This window comes from Notolepis coatsorum, assembly GCF_963971535.1.
Source record: "Notolepis coatsorum genome assembly, chromosome: 16".
In the NCBI taxonomy this organism is placed as follows: Eukaryota; Metazoa; Chordata; class Actinopteri; order Aulopiformes; family Paralepididae; genus Notolepis; species Notolepis coatsorum.
Window position 1 is genome coordinate 51,922,731 of NC_140180.1, and position 23,720 is coordinate 51,946,450.

The 23,720-nt window shown below is 43.8% G+C and overlaps 1 protein-coding gene across 1 annotated transcript in view; it reads right to left on the reverse strand.

Annotated features, from left to right (window-relative positions):
- Nucleotides 1-23,409, reverse strand: part of pmt (phosphoethanolamine methyltransferase) — a gene marked incomplete at both ends in the record, with an annotated part of 44,530 nt that extends 21,121 nt beyond the window's left edge. The window contains 6 exons of the mRNA XM_084331838.1: nt 686-775; nt 5,183-5,371; nt 7,780-7,925; nt 8,309-8,445; nt 12,581-12,736; nt 23,249-23,409. Of these exons, the coding sequence (XP_084187964.1) occupies nt 686-775; nt 5,183-5,371; nt 7,780-7,925; nt 8,309-8,445; nt 12,581-12,736; nt 23,249-23,409 (879 nt within the window). The remainder of the gene's footprint in view (nt 1-685; nt 776-5,182; nt 5,372-7,779; nt 7,926-8,308; nt 8,446-12,580; nt 12,737-23,248) is intronic.
- Nucleotides 23,410-23,720: the final 311 nt, after the last annotated feature.

A 23,720-nucleotide genomic window follows, 5' to 3' on the forward strand; every position in this document is an offset into this window, starting at 1 on the left:
TCATCATCATCATCATCATCATCATCATCATCATCATCATCATCATCACCATTATCATCATCATCATCATCTTATAACTTAAGAGGGAGAGGGAATCTTAAACAACCAATGGTACACACTACGCTGAAAAGCATGTGCATATCTGTTTGTGGAGTGAAGTTGTGGAATATTTTACCTGAATACATCAAACTGAGTAAACATATGGCACAATTTAAAAAGCAGCTTAAAAAATACACATTAGAGAAATACAGAAATTAGTAATGAGGATAAACAAAGTAATGCTATATTGTGTTATGTAGTTCTGTACTGTATTCACTGCTGTCATGTGAATCAAGTTTTTTTTCTCTTCGTACTATAAGTAAAAGTATATTCTATATTGTATTATACTAAATTATGTTAGTAAAATTAATGGAATAACACATGTAAATGTAAGGGGGTAGGGATCAATAAGCTTAGCTTCCCTCTACTCCTTTTTTGGACATGTCTGCTAACTAAATACATTGCTCTTGACTTTTTGTTTATAATTCCTTTTTTTTAATGTTTTTTTTAATTGTTTATTGTTAATTGTAATATACCATGATTTGTTTGAAGGAATATGAAGAATACATGTTCAAAAATAAACATTTTCATTAATTAATTAATTAATTAATTAATTAATTAATTAATTAATTCATCATGGTCTCACCTTTGCCATGTAGAAGTTTCCTCCACCAATGCCACAGCCAATGTCCAGAACCTTCTGGCCAGGCTTCAGGTTCAGGAGGTCCACAAATTCCTGTTACCGCAAAATAGCAAATGGGTCCTTTAGCCTATTGAAGTCACTGAGACATGCTTTGAGGACTCATTCACCACTGCCTCAGTAAAAATAAATACAAGTTTGAGATGTTATGAGGTGCACTTGTTTTCTAATTGTAGGCCCAATTAACCCCTTAAACTCTTAAACCCGGTCGGCCCGGTATCGGGACAAGATTTATTTCACGTCACAAATAGATCAATACAGTATTAAGTGATGTTGTGTTTCTTTTTCAAATGTAGCAGTCAAAGTGTATATTGTCAGCACTACGTTTGTTTAGAAATTATTTTAAGTAATTATTATCTAACCCTAACTAACCTTACTGTCATGCACTTGTCCTAATAAACTAACCTACACTGTAGCACTCAACACATTTTTTTTGGATCCACTTTTTCTCCTTATTTTCTATTTTTCTCCCATCCCAATTTCGCATTGCCAATTCTCCCCTCCAATTCTCCCCTCCCCTGTCTTGAACGTTGCTAGACTATGCCTCCCACTGGTCGGCTCTAGTGAGGATAGAAGCCTTGCATCACGTGTCCCCTCCGGTACACGAGGAGGCAGCCTGTCGAATCTTTTCACCAGACAGCGCGGACTCTCAGTGGCGAGGAGTAACGCGTGGGAGGCTCACACTGCCCCCGATACTCCCTGTCTCTGCTGTACAGGCGTCACCCAACCGACCTGTAGGAGTCGCTGTCCACAACGTCCAATGCCCACCCATCGACTTTCCACCCGCTACCTCTGCCAATTGAGATATTATGACGACTGGCCCAAGCCGCAGGCAATGCTGACTCGGGGAGTCGAGACCGGAGTCTCTTGCATTGGTGACGAGCGCAATCTCCGCTACGCCACCCAGCCTAGCACTCAACACTTTGATGAACATTGTTACTCAGCTGATAGAGTTGTGCCCTTCCTGATGACTTGTCGTACAGAACTTGTAAGTCGCTTTGGATAAAAGCTTCAGCTAAATGACAAAATGTAAATGTAAATGTAAGTGTTATTAGCAAAATATGAGCTTATTAAAAATATCTGCACATTGCACCGGAAAATGTTTGATTTAGACGCAAGAAGAAGTAGAACTCATGAAATCATTGTAGTAGAGAGAAAGAGGAGACCCAGGGCAGGAAGGTGATGAATGAGCTCAGTGGCATCTTTTCGCTTTTGGTCAATGTTAGCATGGTGTTATTCACTGTCAAAGATGATTAAAAAAAATATATTATAATAATAATTTATATTCTCATTTGGTTCATTACAATATTACAATATATCACACAATATTTCTGACACTGGGAATATATTCCCTGAGGTCCATAGATGTCCATAGATACCAATAACATGCAAATGGACCTTGTATATAGCAAACCTCCAATTACTTGGGTATGTACTTTTAGGCGAATCTTAATAATAATAATAATAATAATAATAATAATAATAATACATTAATTAACACTTTCAGCGCCAGAGGGCGCTGTTTACTGTTACTGTTGAAAGGCCACCGCTTTAAAGTATGGGGATACATGGCGGTGTTTGCAGGGCTCAAACTATATTATATATCATAGCTATGGATATAATACTATTGCCCATTTGACATCGAGTATCTATCGTTCAATTTGTGAAAAATAAATAATTGTTTCATCCATACATTCCCGTATTATACCGTGGTGAATATGAGTATAGTTTTAGAGTAATCCTGTCTAATCCCAGAAAACGACGCTATGCAGCGTTTAGTGCATTTCACTAAAAACCGTGGCGTTTCTCGCCTGTATCAACAATCAATCTGAAATCAACGCTATATTATCGGTAGCGATCGCGTGATTTTAAGAAAATCGAAATTAAAAAAAAATTTAAAAAAATATCAGGATTTATATTTTTTTTATTCAACAAACATGACCATGTTCACGTCTTAAACTCATACTGAGGCCTTAGTTTTGGTTTTAAATTGCATATCATCATTCAGTTTTTAGATTACTCCGGTTGCAATTAGTGCACTGCAACCCTGCCCAAGCCCGACGGGGCCCTACCCGACCAAACGGGTTCAGGCTAGGTAGGGCTTTATTTTTAAATAAATAATTCGGGCTCGGCCGGGCCGGGCACCGCCGTTCTAAATTAAAAAAAAATGTATTGCGCTTTTTTTTTTTTTTTTTTTTCATATAACTAGGGTTATAGGATAACCTTCGTTTTCCTTAAGATTCGTTTTCTCTTTTGCGCAAGCTGTCATCAGATAAACATTTGGATGTAATTACTGCAGCGCGCAGGGAGAACTCAGAGGAGAACTCGAGGGAGAACAGTGATGACCCTCAGGTGGATTGATGAACAAATGAACCGGACCGAAGTGGCATTGGTTGTGTTGGAACATAGCCAGTTGGCGAATGTTTTAATTTGTTCTTGGATGTATGTAGCCGGTTGGCGAAGTTTTGTTAACGTTGTTCAACGCGTTGCTGACGTCAACAGCGAAGTGGTGAGTCTGATGTTTATTATTTGCTGGGTGCTGCTGCCCTGTTTTGTTGTGCTTTCATTATGTGGCTCTGCTCGAAATCTGATTTCTGTTTGTTTGTATAGTGACTGAGTAGGCTATTGTGTTGTGTGTGTGTGTGTGTGTGTGTGTGTGTGTGTGTGTGTGTCAAAGAAGATTCTATAGCCTTCAATACGTTTTACGAGGCTGTCTAATAAGCGAGCACTGGGATGGCATTCTAATAAGAGCGAAACAGGCTATGTAAATGCTTCTTAGTTTTCAGCGTGATATGCGTTATTTAGGCAGACCTATTGGACATTTTCGTTTTTGTTTATTTATTAAGTTAATATATAAAGTGTTTAGAATATTTAAAACAAAAAAATTATTTTATATTGGACTATATAATAGAATTTGCGAATCAGGCTATAGAATGGTTTATTAGTTTTCAGCGTGATATGTGTTATTTAGTTAGACCTATTGGACATTTTCGTTTTTGTTTATTTATTAAGTTCATATAAAACCGTGTTTCGAATATTTAAAACAAATACAAAAAATATATATATTTTAATAATAATAATAATAATACATTTTTTTCAGGTTTTCACGCGGTCTAGGGCTTAAAATATTATTTACAGTCGGGCTTATTTTAGGTCTAGGGCTTAAAATATTATTTACAGTCGGGCTTATTTTAGGGCAGGGCCTGAAGTTCACGGGCACGGGCCTCGCTTGAATGACGTGATGCAAGGCTTGGTCCTCACTGCAGCCGACCAGTGGGAGGCATAGTCTAGCAACGTTCGAGACAGGGGAGGGGAGATTGGAGGAAGAATTGGGATGGGAGAAGAAAAAAAAAGAAAAAAAATTACATTATTTTTTTTTAAAGATCGGATCGGGAAAGATCGGTATCGGTAGATACTCAAAATCACATGATCGGGATCGGATCGGGAGCAAAAAAATGTGATCGGGACATCCCTAATTATCGGTATTATGTTTCATCATGAATGCATGAAAGGGGGGGGGGGATTCTATGCTTTGATTGCCACCAACGGAATACGTTACACACACACATTACACACATACGGTCGGATCGTAGTGAATGGATTCTTGGATCAACGCAAGATTGATACCATATAGCCCTTAACTTGACTAGGATGTATTCCAAAAAGAATATTCCAATTATCTGATCGCCATTCCAAGTATTGATGTCGATCGTGTTGCCAACATAATCCACCAAAGAACATGAACTGGGAGTGCTTGATTATAAACGCTTGTCCTGCCCGACAAGGAAAACCCGGACCGGACTTTTTAGATCGACGCACAGCCTAAGCCAGAGAGTTTCAAAGGATGTGCAATACCGGCCGCAAGGTGGCAGGCAGCGGTATTGGACGTTTGCGATCTCAGACCCATTCCCAATGATAACATCAGGCTCCCTGGATGGATAATCAATGGAAATAGCGAATAACAGAAATAACGACCAAACCCTGACTATACTCGGGTCTGGCGCCGAACGTTCGGCGAGTTAACCCGACTATACTCGGGTCCGGCACGGAATGAGTTAAAAGAGCAATATGCGGCTGTTGATTTTGGGCAGAACTTTTATTGGGCAAAATATTTTCAGATCCTTAAACCAAATTTGACACACGCCCTTCCTCCAAAGCCACGCTCCACTAGGTAGCTAGCAGGCAGCTGCTGTATGTGTTAGAAGCAGGCCTTTGTGTACACACACAAACTATTTTAAAATCAGCTGCCGTATTGACCCTTTCATTTCTCTAAAATAACATTCTCAGGAAAAAATTATTCTCTCTCACCTGCCCACCCTGGTGCTAGTGTCCTGAAACTCACTAGGACACAACATGTGTGCTACTGTACAGTATGTCACTTACAGAATTTAACTTGGTTGCTTTGTTTTCTTTTTACTAAATAATACTACTTTATTTACTTACCTTTGTGGTGCCGAGGCCCCCTGTGCTGACATACCCAGCCCCAAACATCTTCTCGTAGCGCAGGATGCCACGACGTGTGTACTGCTGGTTGTCCAGGAACTGCTGGAAGGTGGTGAAGCCACCCTGGGTGGCAGAGGAGCGGAGGACTTTCTCCAGCAGCCAGCAGACCTGGTTCAGGTTGTTCTTCATCTGGGGGGTAGGGGGGGGGGGGGGGGGGGGGGGGGGAAATCAATTAAATAGATTTCTATCAACATGCTTAACACTGACTTGACTTGAGACTACTGTAGGTCCAGTTGGTCCTCAATGTGATTAATAGAGTATTGTGCACTTTGGGCTGCAATTCTTGTATGAAAGGTGCTATAAAAATAAATTATTATTATTACGTTTATTATTGTGGGACAAAAACATATATCTTTTTTTGTATTTTATTTTTTTATTCTTTTTTAAACAAACATATAAACAAACATGACAACACACGATAAGATATACAAGCATTAATTGTCAGGGCACATCCAATGAGATCACCTTTTGGTTAGTTGTTTTATATAAGATATACCCATAATACCTGTTATCTAAAAAAAAAAACTACACACATATGCTCAGCTCGAACCCCCCCCTCCCGGACCCCCTCTTGGATAGTACCTCCATTATCCCTCGCACCTAACCAGACACTACCATTATAAGCTAGCTTTTATTCTCTCCACCACTTCTAACCACATTGACATTTTGGATTCATTGAGACCCAGAATTCTTGCTGTAGATATTTCATGGTAAATTACATCGAGATATGTAAGAAACCAAACTTTACGGCAAATTTTTTCCGGTTGAAACCAGCGTGATGCGATCAGCTTTTTGGCTACTGTGATACCCGATAAAACCAATCTCTTTAGCTGTGGATTCACTGCAAACTCAAAAACATCATTCAACAGCAATACCGAGGGGTGTACAGGTATATTCCAAGATACGAGTTTTGATATTTGTTGGGTCATATCTTTCCAGAATGCCTTAACTGGTGAGCAGTCCCAATACATGTGCATAAATGTCCCTTCGTCCCCATTTGTACATTGGGTGCATTTGGAATCTTGTTTGAGCCCCATTCGGCACAGTCTTATAGGAGTCAAGTATGTCCTGTGAATATAGTTAAGATTGATTTGTTGATGATCCGGGTTCCTTGATGTAAGTCGGACATTTGCCCAGGCTCCTTGCCAATCAAAGTCATTTTCCAGGTCAAAAACATATATCTAACGATTCCTGCCATTAAGGCGAGACACTGCAGGTGAATAGTCAAATATATTTTTTTTGTTGATTTTGAGATTTTGTTATATTTTGCTTCCTAAACATGTCTTCTATGAAACTAGTGACAATAAAACGTCAATAACACACATTTAGTTGTTTATTTTACATCATTTTGCCTTATTGCATCCATAAATGTGCACATATTTAATGGGGAAGTGCCTCATTTGCATATATAAACATACATTTCAGAAAACTTGCAATATATTTTTTCTTAGTTTATATGTACATAACAAATTGGGAAAGTTTCATAGTGATATCTATTCAAATATTTTTTGCCTATTAGGGGGTACTACACTGTACTACACTGTTTGTAGCCTGTGTGTAGTTCTGTTCAGTTCAATAACATCATTATTATTCAGTTATCAGGCATGTGTTTAGGTTGTCTATTACTAATGGTTTGATTAGGTATTGTGTTTGTAAATATCTGTTTAAAAAAAAAAAGTATGACATTTTACAATACAGAACTTTGAAGGCGTTTTCCCGAAAATGAGTTTTAAGAGTTTTTCCTCATACTCTGAGCCAGAAATCTCCACTTCAGTAGCACTCACATACACCAAAACTTCCAGTTCTATTCATATCTATGTTCTGAAGGTATTTACAGAAGGGTTTGTTGATATCGCATTCATACCCTGATTTATATCACATTTTATTCCTAAAAACATGGCGAAATATGGAATTTTACCATAAAAATTGACTGAATGGAGTATTTTCTGATTTATGGAGTGATAAAAAGAGATATCCAAAATCCCCTCTGTAATAACCTTTGGCTCTAATATGTCAACAAAATGAAACTATAATTTTGAAAATGGCTTTATCCAATGTTCAGATTTCTGTCCTGGAATTATATGCAAATTAGTGCATATTTAAGTAGATCATGCCTCATTTGCATATTTAAACCTACAATTTCAGAAAACTTGTAATACAAAAAAGTCTTGTCTTAATATAAGTAATCAACTGGGGAAGTTTCATTGTGATATCTATTAGTTAATTTTTTTACCCTATTCACCTGCAGTGTCTCCCCTTAAGTTGGGAGAAATCCATCTGGGACATCCCGTTTGCAAATGATGTGACCTAGTGGAGCATGTGTATTGTAAATAGAATGGGGACAAAAATGTATCCTTGGGGAACATCACATAGAGGAGCCCAAGACAATGAGGTGTTCCCAACAACCACAGAATTTGTGTTATTTACAAGGCAGAATCAGAACCAACTTGGAGTAGTGTCCTTGATGCTGACCAGGAATAACTGTTAACTACCTGAATAGATGATATGAACACATTATTAGTCACAGTATGCTGTACCTTAATGTAGGCCTCAACCTTCTTTGTGACCACAATGTCGAAACCAAATTTCTCTGCCCCCTCCTCAAACTGTGCTGATGTCATCAAGTGACTGTATTGTGCTTGGGTACGATAGTGGGTGGGGTTGAAGTCCCTCTTGCAATCACCTAGGTATGAAAATAGAGATAAATTCAATGTCAGGCTCTCCTATTATTCACAATGAAGTAATAATTGCACAACATTCTCACAAGATTATGAGTCATACTGATTGAAAGCAATATAAAATGTTATGTGGCAGTTTTAATATTATTGAATAATCACTTGTAGTGCTTACGTTAAACTATATCTTTATCAACAAAAAAACATTAGATAACATCCTAGATAGCGGTGGAACCATTCATTGAGTACCTCAGATGAAGAACCATATAACATCCACGCTTTTATTGCTTGGAAAAGGGATCAAATGTTGTGGTGTGTTCCATCATGAAGTTGTCTCATTTGCATACACATGATAATAATGATGATGGAGTGGGTCCGATCAGCCCAGTACCTGACTGGTAGTTGCAGGATTCCCTGAAGAAGAGGAAGCCTCCAGGCGTCAGCCACCCCAGCATCTTCTCTGTCAAGACCTTCAGCTCCTCCTCACTCAAGTACATCAGCAGCCAGTTGGAGAAGATCAGGTCAAAGCTGAGGAGAACATTACACACACGTGAATAGTCAAGTTTGGTAGAACATAATCTTGGACTGTGATAATGAAAATATTTCGTCATACATTGTGATGCACTCAAAAAGGGTAACTATAAAAGGGTTATAAATGGTCTGCACTATGTGTGACACACAAACATTAAATTGTGGGTACCAGGTTGTCATTCATTTAACAGTTTACTCATAGGACTGTATTTTGCGGACACAGCCAGAGTGGTTTTCTGTGATAGTAGAAGGTTCTGATATTGTGGACAACAGAATAATATGAATTGAAATATCTTTGAAATATCAAGTAAATACATAAGCCTAAATAAGTTCCCTTTTTACACCACTGCACTTACCCAGGAATAACCAGCTGTCAGCTGTCCTGTGTTGATTGACCTGGGACACAGACCCAGATCCAGAGCATGGCTGTCACACAGGTACGACCTGGGTTAGCTTTGTGTAAACTTGCGGACCCGGGTCATGTATAAAAGGTACCTGGAACCTACCCATGTTTGTGGTTTGAAGTAAATTGAGGACTGCATTAAGTATAGCTGCCACCAAAATTTCTCCATCTATCTAGGGGTGCATGATATGGGAAATCTCATGATTCGATTTAAATTCTTGAGGTCAAGATTAGATAAAAAAAATTGATTCTCGATTCATAATCCCATTTGACTGCATTTACATTTACATTTAGTCATTTAGCTGACGCTTTTATCCAAAGCGACTTACAAGTTTTGTACAACAAGACAGCAGGAAGGGTACAGTACAACTCTATCAGCTGAGTAACAATGTTCATCAAAGTGTTGAGTGCTATAGTGTAGGTTAGTATATTAGGAGAAGTGCATGACAGTAAGGTTAGTTAGGGTTAGGATTTTTTTTTAATTTTATTTCATTTCAGATAATGATTGAAGAAGTGTGTCTTTAGTCAACGGCGAAAGATTGGACGGGTTTCGGCTGTCCTAACTGTGGTGGGAAGTTCGTTCCACCATTGTGGGGCAAGGACAGAGAATAGGCGACTTCTCTGTGATGACCCTCCCGGAGCTCGAATAGGAGTAGGTCTGAGGCGGCCAGAAGATGCAGAGCATAGGGGTCTTGAGGGTGTGTAGTTAGAGACCATTGACCGGAGGTAGGCGGGAGCCATTCCCTTCGCCGCACGATATGCCAGGTCGAGGGCCTTGAAGCGGATTCGTGCAGCCATGGGGAGCCAGTGCAGGTCCCTGAGAAGTGGGGTGACATGGGCTGACTTCGGTAGGTTTGAGATCAGGCGGGCCGCTGCGTTCTGAATGAGTTGAAGAGGCTTGGTGGCAGTGGTCGGAAGGCCAGCAAGCAGTGCGTTGCAGTAGTCGAGGCGGGAGATGACTGTTGATTGGACGAGGAGTTGGGTCGCTTCTTTTGTCAGGAAAGGGCGGATCCTTCTGACGTTGCTCAGGAGGAATCTGCAGGTTCTGGTTGTCACTGCGATGTGAGCGGAGAAGTTCAACTGGTCGTCAAGGACAACACCAAGGTTCTTGGCGGTCAGGGACGCAGTCACAGTTGAATTCTCGACTGTGATGGAAAGGTCGGTCAGGGGGGAGGATTTGGCCGGTAGGTGAAGCAAGTAGACAGTTTAATAGAAACAAATCACACTAATAATTCAAAACATCTAGCATCCTATTTGGCAGTTAGCAAGCATCAGGGCTAACATCTACTACCAAATAGAGGTGCTATGTCAGCTACCAAATGTTGTAGCTAATGCAAGTTAGTGTTAATCAAAGATAGTCATTGAATAACTAACAGTAGCTAGTAGGGGTGTAAAGGTACACGTATCCGTACCGAACCGAACCGTTTCAGTGTGTACCGTACCGAACGGCTGGGTAGTGTACCGAACGAATACAACGGTATGTTAACCAATGCTTTGCATTGTGGGATATATTAGGATAATTGAGTTACAGCATACTTAATACAGTCCATTGTCCCCAACACAAGATGGACATGGGTCATTAGTCAGTGTTATTAACCAGGGTCATTGGGTCTAAAAGGGATTAGGACATTAATCTGACACAAATCAAATCTGTCTGCCTCCCTAAACACCTCCCTGGTTCACACCTGCTACCAACAGCCCCTATTCCAGCCCCTCTTCTCTCCTTTCCTCTTGACCTACCAACCCCTCCCCTCTCCTGGTTTTCTCCAGTTGCCTCTCTGCCCTCTGCCCCTACCTCACCAACCTCTTCAACTGATCTGTTAGCCGGTAGCTATCTGTCCTATTAGCCGAAGCTAGCTTGTCCTTGTGGTCGGGGTTTCCCTTCCTTCCTTCCCAACCCTCGTCAGAGAGCTGGGAGCTCAGCTCCTGTCTCGCTGTCTCGCTTCAACACACTTCGTCTGACTCTCTACCGGAAGAACTCAGATAATGTCTTAAAGTCTCTCTCTCTCTCTCTCTCGCGACACTCCAACTCTCCTCGTCGTTTGTATACCTTGTTACTATAGCAATGTCTCTCTCTCTCTCTCTCTCTCTCTCTCTCTCTCTCTCTCTCTCTCTCTCTCTCTCTCTCTCTCTCTCGCTACTAAGCGACGGCGGCCGATTGTCACCCCTGACCCAATCAGACGCTGCTATGGCTTAAAATTAACACTCTCTACACCTCTTGGAGTGACCTTGGCTCACAAGCCCAGCTACTATCAACCACTCTGGCTCCCTGCCCAGACTCTGCTCTTGCTTGTCTGTCTCCTCGTCTGATACACACTATAACATGTTTAAACCAATATCTAGATAGATATGTATTTTACCTCCATGTTATGATCAAATGAAAACAATTGGTTTCCTTCACTGGTCTTGATCCATCCTGCCTTAACCACTACCTGCCAATCTCCAAACTCCCCTCTCCATAACCATACCTGTCAACCCTCCTGTTTTCCCCGGGATTCTCCCGTATTTGACACTTCTTTCCCGCCGTCCTCCCGTTTCAATATTTTCCTGTAAATTTCCCGTATTTTCATTTTGCCCTTCAGTTCTTAGTAAAAACGTCTTACTAAAAAGGCTAGATTACCCGCTGTGAAGACGACAGGCAGCAAGCCTGGAGTCCCCGTCAGTAGGACCCCCCCGAGGGCTGACATAATGGCTGTTGATTGATTGATTGATTGATTGAAAACTTTATTACCAGATTGCAGAATGGGTACATTACAGCACAGCTCAATACATACAATTGTTAAGGGGATGCAGACCAGAGAAAGACTTTCGTCTTGTTTACATCAGGGTCCCCCATTTTCAATTCATCATATTCATATTCTGTACTCAACAGAACAAAAGCGACCGCAATTCAAATGGATGATATGCAATGAAACGACAGTAGGAAACCCCTAGGTGACTATCTCAAATATGCCACCAACACAAAAAAAGGAAAATGGACATAGGGACGTTTTTTTGTCAAAGGGAAGCAGAGACAAGTGATACAGGGACACAGGTAAGGTCTTACAATGGCTTAGTTATTATAACAGTGCAGTTCAGCATTCAGTAACCCATACTTTTTGTGAACGTGTTTTTGATACTGCATTCTGTTGAACACACACCCCAGAACCGTACCTAATGAAAATTGGCTCAATTGCAAGAAAAATAATAGACAGTTATGATATTACATTCTGCTCAGCATAATTTGTATGCAAAATATTGTGGTTCCCTGCTTTAGTCTGTTGACACATTTCTATACTAAATGCTTTTGTAGTCCTGTGTCATACCTAAATATCATATAAGTGAATTGTATAGAAACAACTCACCAAAAGTGACTATAGACAACTGATTTGACCAAAGAAATCCACCAAGGGGGGGATACCCTCACTTCACCCCCCCCCCCCCCCACCCTCCCTCGCTGGGAAATCTCCCTTATTTTTAAATCCCAATGTTGACAGCTATGCATAACACAGAAACTGCACACATCAAAGTGCTCAATGTTTGCAATAAAAGCCTGGATGCAACAAAATGTGATGCAGCATGGTCTAGGTCAGGTTGTTAAGGAGCTCACGATCCGTCTGAAAATCCCAAAATGTTGTGCAATTCAGAAATAGGTCAAAATGGAGATGTTGGCAATTTTTTGTGCCTTGACATTTTCTCTATCTGTTCTCTATTTGACAAAGAAACTGTTTATTGATCAAAGCATCCAACCTGTTTTTGGGGAAGTCCAGTTTGGTGACATCGGCTTGGATGAAAGCAGCATTGCTATGGTGACCGTTTTGCTGTCTGTTCTTCTCTACAAAGCTCTCCATGAAGTCCACCGCTGTCACATGGTCTGCCTTGGTCAGCAGGTGACTGGTGTAGCGACTGGAAAGGCACATAAGGGAGCATTTAGTGGGTTTGTTTGTTTGTTTTGTGTGTGTGTGTGTTAGACACATCTGCATGCAACTACGGTAACTAACACCCCACAAATGTTCCACAAACGTGCGCATAGACATACCATTATAAAAAGTTGTGTAAAACACACATTTTCTGTGGTATTGTTATCAACTTTGGACCTGTACTAGATAAGGCTTTAGGCTATGGACCCATTGTGGTTTCCAGGTCATACCTATCAGCTGGAACCTGTAAGAGGCCTCTGTTTGCAAGATAATTCAAATGGAAGTAAAGAAAAACGTAAAAAACGTTAAAGGGGACATGTCTTGCTATTCCTTTCATTATTTGGGCAACTTTACACAATTCATGTGAGTCTATGGAGCACATCTGTAAAGTTTTTTCCCCAAAAAATTCATTGTTTTGTATTTCTAATCAAGTACTCTAAAGCAGCATTTTTCCACTTCAAGATTTCAAGCTGTTTTGGGCTGGGCTCCGCCCATAAGCGATTTGAGTGACAGTCACCCACAGTCTGCACTACCAGACAGAGAGAGATATAGAGAGATTGAGGGGGATAGTAATTAATTTCGCCGCGGGGGGGGGGGGGCATAATCCCACGGGACAATGCATTGGTAACTTGTTTCAAATGGGAGTGTGCGCAATGATATTTTGACAGTGATAGATATGTGAGTGGAGAAGCTCCTTCCTCGTGCGCACACACATTTACACACACTCCCGCGCACGGTCGGGAGGTTGTGTGTACATGCTTGTGTCCCTCTCTATATCTCTCTCTCCCTCTCTATATCTCTCTCTCTCTCTCTTTCTCTCCCTCTCTATCTCTCTCTCTCGCTCGTTCTCTGCTGTCTCTGTCGGCACCTGCGCACGTCAACCCGTTTGAGGAAGTAATTCCACTCGCTCTGTTGTTGAGCGAATTGTTGATTGTGGGCGGTGACTACAACCAGTGCCTTACTCACGTCAGCAAAACAGTCAAATCAGAATGGCTTAGTTGAGTGAGGGAGGATCTCGTGAACTCGAGACTAGACTGATGAGCCAAAATGAGAATTAGAGACACAGACCCCATTGATACAAACCCCCATTGCTAGAAAACAATGATAAACACTGGAAAAGGCTATTTATAAGACAGGGGACCTTTAACTTAACTTAACTTCAAAATGTTTAAAGCACTCAGAGTTATTCTTCCTGTTGTGGATGGAAATTCATAATGTTTCCTTTCAAAAGAGACCAGACTCTTGCATGTGCTATAAGTATAAAGTATAATAAATTGCAGATTACTTTGGGTATGCAATTTTCAGGCGTGTTCTGACAAATTTACCCGTCAGTTAAGTAGTTAACTCATGTCATATATCCTGGCTGTGGAGTTCAGTCAGGGCAGACATTTTGTAACAACGATTATTATTGTCTCACTAATAGTTGTAGTGTGGTGACACTTATCACGCACAATTGGTGCAGACATTCACTGGACTTGAGGAGCAGAGGAATGCTCCTTTAAGCCTGGGGATTCTGGGAACGGTGTGGGTATTTGGTGACGTATATTAGGTCACCTGTCAGCTGTCAGCTGGCTGCTGTCACTTTGAAGTAGTAACGTTAAACGCCTCTGCACTCTGTTTTGATGTATGTAATTTATGTTGGGAAGTAAAGGAAAGACTCGACTACCGTCTCCCGTTTCATCCTTTCTTGCGATCCCACATTGGTGACCCGAAGTACGTGAGGAATATTACATCATGACGGACGGAGAAGTGAACATTATCTACGCCGCTGCAATCAAGTTACCCGACTTCTGGCATCACAGCCCTCGACCCTGGTTTCAACACATTGAAGCTCAGTTCGAGTTGAGAGGAATAACACAGGATGTTACGAAATATTATCATGTGGTAGCAGCATTGGATGCCCAGACGACGGCCCGCGCTATGGGGCTGCTGGAAGCCCCGCCAGCTGCCGGCAAATATGACGCTATCAAGGCATTCCTTTTGCAATTATTTGAACTGTCGGAGATTGAAAAGGCGGATCGTCTATTGTCACTTAACGGCCTCGGCGACGGCAAGCCGTCCGAACTGATGGACAGGATGCTGTCCGTTTTGGGCTCGGCAGATCCCTCTTTTTTATTTAAACATGTTTTCATGCGTCAGCTCCCAGCGCCTGTGCGCACCGCCCTGGCCAGCTCTCCCGTCTCCTTCACCAAGGACTACCGCGCGCTGGCTGCCGAAGCGGACAGGATTTATCTCGCCAACCGACAGCAGTTTGTGCATGCGCTGCTTCCAGCCTACCACCCACCTACCCACCTAGTGGACGCTGCGGACGCCGCTGCAGCAGTGACTGCCCGTCGCCAGGGTAACAGTGGATGGTGTTATTTCCATAACCGGTTTGGCGCCAGGGCCAAACAGTGTCGCCCACCGTGCAATTACAGTGACCAGGGAAACGCCAGGGCCAATGCTCATTAACAGCCATGAGCGTTGGCGGAGGCAGCAGGCTGCTATTTATTAAGGACACCTTATTTGGCCGGCGACTACTAGTCGACTCGGGCGCGCAACGAAGCATCCTGCCTGCTACAGCTGTGGACACTATGGCTGGGGGCCATGGTCCCCCCATGGACGCTGCTAATGGCACGCCTATACGTACCTACGGAACCAGGTATGTAGAGGTGTGTTTTGGCGGGCGCCGTTTCGGGTGGGAGTTTGTCATGGCCGCTGTGTCAGTTCCTCTCCTCGGCGCGGACTTCCTGTGTGCGTTCAGGCTGCTAGTGGACATTACAAACTGTCGCCTAATCGATGCTGTCTCCTTCGCTACCTACCCGTGCACGCTGGGAGGGCCAGGGACACTAGGTCTGTCCAACATGCTTGCTGCTGGGGATGTATATCAGCGCCTCCTAGCGGAGTTCCCTATCCTCACCACGCCTACATTTTCCTCAGCAGTCGCTAAGCATGGCGTGGAGCACTATATAGCCACTGTCGGTCCCCCGGTCTATGCACGTGCTCGGCGCCTTGACCCAGCTAAGCTCTCCATTGCCAGGGAGGAATTTGCAACCATGGAACGCCTTGGAATTGTGCGCCGTTCTGACAGTCCGTGGGCCTCCCCCCTGCATATGGTCACTAAGGCTGATGGTGGGTGGCGTCCCTGTGGCGATTTCCGACGCCTAAACAACGCCACGACCCCGGACCGGTACCCCGTCCCGCATATACAGGACTTCTCCGCCCACCTGGCGGGGACCACCATCTTTTCCAAGGTGGACTTGGTGCGGGGATACCACCAGGTACCAGTTCACCCACGGGACGTTCCCAAGACGGCGGTCATCACTCCTTTTGGCCTGTTCGAGTTTCTGCGGATGCCCTTTGGCCTCAAGGGGGCGGCACAGACTTTCCAGCGACTGATGGACTCGGTGCTGCGGGATATGGCATTCATGTTCGTATACTTGGACGACATTCTCGTAGCCAGCACGTCTGCAGAGGAGCACCTGACACATCTCAGGCAGTTGTTTGAGCGGCTCAGTGCACATGGGCTCATTGTTAACCCCGCCAAGTGCCAGTTCGGCCGGTCGTCTATAGATTTCCTCGGGCACAGGGTCTCAGCAGAGGGAGCCGTTCCGCTCCCTGCCAGGGTGGACGCCGTTGCCAGCTTTCCACGCCCCCGCACCGTGAAGTCCCTGCAGGAGTTCCTAGGCATGGTGAACTTCTACAACAGGTTCATTCCCCGTGCTGCTCACCTCATGCGTCCCTTGTATGAAGCCCTGCGTGGTAAGGACCCCAAGGCCGAGGTGGACTGGTCCCCGTGTACCGACGACGCTTTTTTGGGCGCTAAAACTGCACTGGCCAATGCCGCATTACTGGCACACCCATTTCCTACCGCCCCTATCGCCCTCACAACTGACGCCTCAGACTACGCAGTGGGGGCAGTGTACGAACAGTGGGTGGGGGGGGGCTGGCAACCGCTTGCTTTCTTCAGTCGCCAGCTGCGGGACAATGAAAGAAAGTACAGCACCTTTGACCGGGAGCTCCTAGGCCTCTTCCTGGCCATCAGGCACTTCAGATTCCTGCTGGAGGGCCGACGGTTTACTGCCTTTGTGGATCACAAGCCACTCACCTTCGCCATGGCCAAGGCCACCGAGCCGTGGTCAGGGCGCCAGCAGCGCCAACTCTCCGCCATCTCCGAGTTTACCACGGACTTACGGCATGTCGCAGGTAAAGACAACTACGTCGCTGACTGCCTCTCCCGGACGGTGGTGGGGGCCGTCCACTTGGGACTGGACTACGCTGCCATGGCTGCCGACCAGGCCACTGACAAGGACATGCAGGCCTACCGAACAGCCGACACTGGGCTAAGGTTAGAGGATGTCCAGGTTGGTATTGCCAACACCACGCTCCTCTGCGACGTCTCCACCGGTCAGCCCCGTCCGATGGTTCCCGCTGGCTGGCGGCGGCAGGTATTCGAAGCCATCCATGGCCTGTCGCACCCGGGGGTGAAGGCGTCAACTAAGCTGGTCAGTGCTAAATTCGTCTGGCATGGCCTCAGGAAGGACATCGCAGCCTGGGCCGGCTCCTGCGTGGCGTGCCAGCGTGCAAAGATACACCGTCACACCAAAGCCCCCTTGGCACCGTTTCTCGTGCCGGAGAGGCGCTTTGACCATGTCAATGTGGACCTGGTGGGTCCCCTGCCCCCCTCCCACGGGTTCACTCACCTCCTCACCATGGTGGACAGAACCACTAGGTGGCCGGAGGTGGTCCCGCTGGCATCGACCACATCCGCCGAGGTGGCCCGGGCGTTCATTGGGTCCTGGGTAGCCCGTTTTGGCACACCATCTGATCTCACATCCGACCGGGGCCCACAGTTTACGTCCGGGCTCTGGACTGCAGTTGCCGAGGGCCTGGGAGTGAAGCTCCACCGCACCACAGCCTACAACCCACAGGGCAACGGCTTGTGTGAACGGTTTCACCGCTCTATGAAGGCTGCTCTGCGGGCCAGCCTTACGGACTGCAACTGGGTCGACCGGCTTCCCTGGGTCATGCTTGGCCTGCGCTCCGCCCCCAAAGAAGACCTGCAGGCCTCGGCTGCTGAGCTGGTGTACGGACAGCCGCTGCGAGTCCCTGGGGAGTTCCTCCCGGATGCCGAGGCTCCCTGGTCGGTCACCTCATCTCGGACTGTGCTCAGGGATGGCGCCGGTGCTTTCACCCCAGTCCCAACTTCCCAGCACTGCCTCCCGCAGTCCTACATGCCTAGGGATCTGCAGTCAGCCAGGTATGTTTTCATTCGCCATGACAGCCACCGTACTCCTCTGCAGCCCCCTTACGACGGCCCTTTTCGCGTCCTGGAGGCGGGGCCTAAGAACTTCATGGTGGACATTGGAGGAAGGTCAGAGCGGGTATCGGTCGACCGGCTCAAGCCTGCCCATTTGGACCTAGACAGGCCAGTTGAACTGGCCCGGCCCCCGCGGCGTGGACGACCCCCTGCCCGGCCCCTGCCAACTGCTTTTCCCTCTAGTCACCTCATATCTCCTGAATCCCCCCCACACGCCCCAATCCCCACCTCTACCCCTGCACGGGTGATACGGACTCGTTTTGGGCGCCTGATCCGCCCCCGCCTCGTTGACTGTGGATGATCTTTTGGGGGGTTATTGTGAATTCTGGGGGGGCCTGTGTGGTGACACTTATCACGCACAATTGGTGCAGACATTCACTGGACTTGAGGAGCAGAGGAATGCTCCTTTAAGCCTGGGGATTCTGGGAACGGTGTGGGTATTTGGTGACGTATATTAGGTCACCTGTCAGCTGTCAGCTGGCTGCTGTCACTTTGAAGTAGTAACGTTAAACGCCTCTGCACTCTGTTTTGATGTATGTAATTTATGTTGGGAAGTAAAGGAAAGACTCGACTACCGTCTCCCGTTTCATCCTTTCTTGCGATCCCACAGTAGTATATATAAATAATATAAGTGCCTCAGTTGAGGTGCTCCCAGGTCGGTCATGTATGTGGCTTTGCAATGACATTCATGTTGCTCACGGCTACATTGTAATAATAAATAAGGCAATGAGCGCCTGTACACTTCAGAGGGTTTGTGCACACATTGAAGTAGCATATAACCACCCCATGACTTCTCCTGCACAGACATGTAGGCTATTTAGCAGGCAGCTTGATCTGAATCCACTCCTAATGACCTTGTGGGTGACAGGACATATACATTTTGACCAATGCGCAAACATATTAGCTTTAGTTTGAAAGTTAATATGCAAGAGGACGAAGTAGAATGTGGACAATTTAACTGTAATCACCATCCTACAAAATAATTGTTAAAATTTTCCTCATACTGTGATCACACGATTATTTGATTATTGTAGCAGCCCCAAGAGAGGGTACTGTACACTCAAAACAAACAAATTATTACAATTTTCATTGAAAAAAGTCGTAAAGCTACGATGATGTGCTTTTTGCAGGGGTCTCTGTACCAAATAAAGTGTCTTCTTCCATCTATAGAATATAATTTGTAATCCAGGGAATCTCTGCAGCACCACAGTACTTCCTTTATAATGGTATTTTCTCTTATCACCTTCATCAAATATCCAAATGTTCAGCCCTAACATATACACACAGTGGTGGGAAATAACTAAGTATTTTTACTCAAGGAATCTACTTACTTAAATTATGGAAGGAATGTAATTACTTAAATTATTAAATTATTGTGTATTTTATTTCAGGGAACTGTGTACTTTTACGCCACTATGTTTCCATGGAAATGTTTTTTCCCCACAAAAAATATTGATTAACACTTTGTGCGACATACCCGACATTTCTCGGGTTATCTCGCCAGCGGTCGAGTGCCATTCTCCACTTGCACAACGTGAAGTAGGCATTTCCGGTAGGACTTCCGGGTTGAAAATGGTTCTTCCGGTCCCATCCAAATACGTTTTTTTAGCAACTTTTCTCCTGTTATTTAAACAACTTTGTCGTCACAGAGAGGTAATGAAACGTTTGTATTATTATATTATAGAATGTATTTAATAAGCAAACGTTTGTCAGCAGGGTTTTTGGGCTGTATTTCATGTAAAAACGTTTACTGTTAGTTTACTTGCTCACGCTAATTAAGGCTAATGCTGGCTAACAGAAGCTAGCGCAAGAAACAACGCCGCAAAGTATTGTTTATAGTGCATTTCTTGCCACCTTATAGCATTTGTACATTTGTATGACAGTCTATAATGCTCCCGTGAGGTGATTTTCACTATAAAAACATATTTTTAAAAGACAGGAAGTTGATGAAAACGGGCCGGATTAGCTTTGAGCTAACGATCTTTGCCAATGCATACTTGATGTATTCATTCTATTCTAAATGTAACGTTAGTTTACAAAACATTACCTGTCTATATAACGTTGAGGAACTAATTATAAAGTGTGTGAGTGTGTATTGTTGTACATAATCACATCAGCTCTGGAAACTAGAGTGATTAATTTGGTTTGAGAAAGAAGTGCAGCTAACTATTTAGCTACTGTCTGTAACTGCAATGCATTTTCTGCATTGCGGTCCAATGTTCACCAAAACACACACTCACACACTTTATAATTTGTTCCTCAACGTTATATAGACAGGTAATGTTTTGTAAACTAACGTTACGTTTAGAATGGAATGAATACATCAAGTATGCATCTGCAAATATCGTTAGCTCAAAGCTAATCCGGCCCGTTTATCAACTTCCTGTCTTTTAGAAATATGTTTTTATAGTGAAAATCATTACCAAAACGTCCGGAAAAACCTCACGGGAGCATTATAGACTGTCATACAAATGTACAAATGCTATAAGGTGGCAAGATATGCATTATAAACAATACTTTGTGGCGTCGTTTCTTGCTAGCTTCTGTTAGCCAGCATTAGCCTTAACACTGATTGCCAGCCGTGTTTTCCTTTTTACCCCCTTGAATGCCACCATCCACTCCAATGTTAACTTAATATCGCCTAATCTATGTTTTAAATTATGGCTATGTGTCTAATCTGCCCGTCGCTTATCAAAGACTCATTTTCCAGTCAACATTGTCAAGGCAGATTGTTTTTTATCGCTTCATTTCCGTTTGATAGCATTTTGAAAATCACTCGTTTTCGCGGAAAAAACAACCCATTCTATGATAATCGTCTTTTACTGGAATATTCCAGAACGTTGTCATTTGTCTGCCTATTTATGAATCGTTTTCAAATAAACGCTAGATGATCGATAGTATATGTGTGCGCACGCACGCTCGTGCCGCACGCTGATAATCGCTGCTCTTATTTCCTGATGGCTTTTACAGTCAAAACAGCTATATCACATATAAGGGAAACGCTTATATATCCGTGAAAACGAGTCTGATTATCCTAAGACTGATAATATAGATTCCTTACCTGAGGTCAGATGGTATCCAAATGGTTTATTCCAATTTCCGATCGCCATTCGAAAAAAATCGATAATTGTATTGATCCACCGTGTGTACAGTAGAACACATATTCGCTGCAGCACCAAGGCTCCAGAATGAACTCTGGTAGACCCCGGTTACATCAGTGAGAAGTAAAATGTGGAGTCAGAAATCCGTTCTCCCATTCAATTTCATTGAGTCCAATCCAAAAGGGTGATTTACCATCTGGGAGACAATAGGGGGGCGCTTTTTTCACATCTGAGAGCCGGCGGTGCCTGGATCTCCAACGGTAGGCTCGCTTGATGCAATATGATTTCAGAGCGCTAATAAAAAAACCTAAAAAAAACCCAGAGAATACTCGTGACGTGGCATTCAACGGTCGGGGGGTAAACCAGAGAAAAGCCGTGAGTGGCATACAAAGTGTTAATTAGCGTGAGCAAGTAAACTAACAGTAAACATTTTCACATGAAATACAGCCCAAAAACCCTGCTGACAAACGTTTTACCGGAAATGCCTACTTCACGTTGTGCAAGTGGAGAATACCCGAGATTTCTCAGGTTTTCATCGTATTTTCTTTTTTAATATTCTATACACTCTCACAGACCTCTGTGTTATCATTGGAACTCATTCTGAGACCTCGAGAGTGCAATGCCGGCCGAATCCTGCTAGGTGGCAGTATCGCCTATCATTTGAAACCTTATTTCACACTGTGTGTTACATTTTATATGGTCCGGGCGGAGAATTTGGACCCGGGCAAGTGAAACGCTTCATTCAAGCAACTTGGAACGCGTCCAGCACACTTGATGCATATTTTATGCCATTTCATGTCAGGGACCCGATGGACATCAATACTGGAAATCGTGATCAGACAATTGGAATATTCATTTTGGAATAACTCCTAGCAAAGGTAAGGACTATATGACATCATTCCTACTTTGATCCTACAATGATTTCACATCGATCGCAACGATCAACGTATGTAGTATTCCAAATCAATCAGAGCATCAACCCCCCCCCCCTTTGATGCCTTCATGATGAAACATAATACCTATTATATACCGTTGATTTGGAAATAATATCGTGTCCAGGCGAGCAACGTGAACGACTTTCGCAAAATGCACATAGCGCTCCATGACTCAGCTTCCAGGAATTAGCCCGGATCACTTTGAAACTATACAATATTCACCACGGGATAACACGCAAACGTATACATGAATAAATTAACTATTTTTAATTAAGACGCACAGTGAAAATGCCTATCTTTTAAAGTGTGGCCCATTGACTACAGGGATGGGGATAATCGCTGGCGCTGAATGAGTTAATGAATTTCAAATTGTATTGTTTACATGTTGCAGGCATGTATACCCTCCCTATTTCTCATTTCCCCGTGTGGAATGCACCTGATTGGATAAATGACATGCTGGTGCTCTAGTGCGACATCGAGTGGAACCTTTAAGTAAAGCAACTGTGTACTTCTTCCATCATCTGCGCGCGCGCACACACACACACACACACACACACACACACACACCTACACACACACACACACACACACACACACACACACACACACACACACACACACACACACACACACACACACACACACACACACACACACACACACACACACACACACACACACACACACACACGCCCACACACACCCTCGTACATCTCAGCTGAGTAACCATACAAAACGTTAATCAAAAATACCACACCAATAACAGTTAAATAATCAACAGAAAAGCATTACATTGCAAAATAATATGTCCATGTCTGTAGTGTCGCACGCACGCACACACACACACACACACACACACACACACACACACACACACACACACACACACACACACACACACACACACACACACACACACACACACACACACACACACACACACATCTCAGTATATCTCAGCTGAGTAACCATACAAAACGTTAATCAAAAATACCACACCAATAACAGTTAAATAATCAACAGAAAAGCATTACATTGCAAAATAATATGTCCATGTCTGTAGTGTCGCACGCACGCACACACACACACACACACACACACACACACACACACACACACACACACACACACACACACACACACACAGAGACCGACATACTGACCCGATACCTGCCCCCAGCTCCAGGACCCTCTGGCCAGCCAGGTCAGGCAGTAGGGCGAGGATCTCTGGCAGCTCACACTGGGTCAGCTCCTTGGCATGGGAGTCCAGCATCATCTCCTCTACTGTTGCCTCCTTGGAGTGCTCCATCCAAAATTCTGTCATGGTATTACGGACTATTGAGAAATGGGGCAGGGGTTAGGGGGAGGTGATCTGTTAGACAAGCAGGAACAAGTATGTAAGATAAGATAAGATAATATAATATAAGATAAGATAAGATATTCCTTTATTGATCCCTTTTGGGAAATAGCAACATGGGGGTGGGGAGGTACAGGTATGGGCAGGGTAATAGAAGAAAGACATAAATATAGGCAATGAAATAAAATATGAATATATAAATATGAGAAAAATAAGCAGTGCAAACAATATAATTAACTCTGAATATAAAGATATTAGAAAAATAAATAGTATAGTAT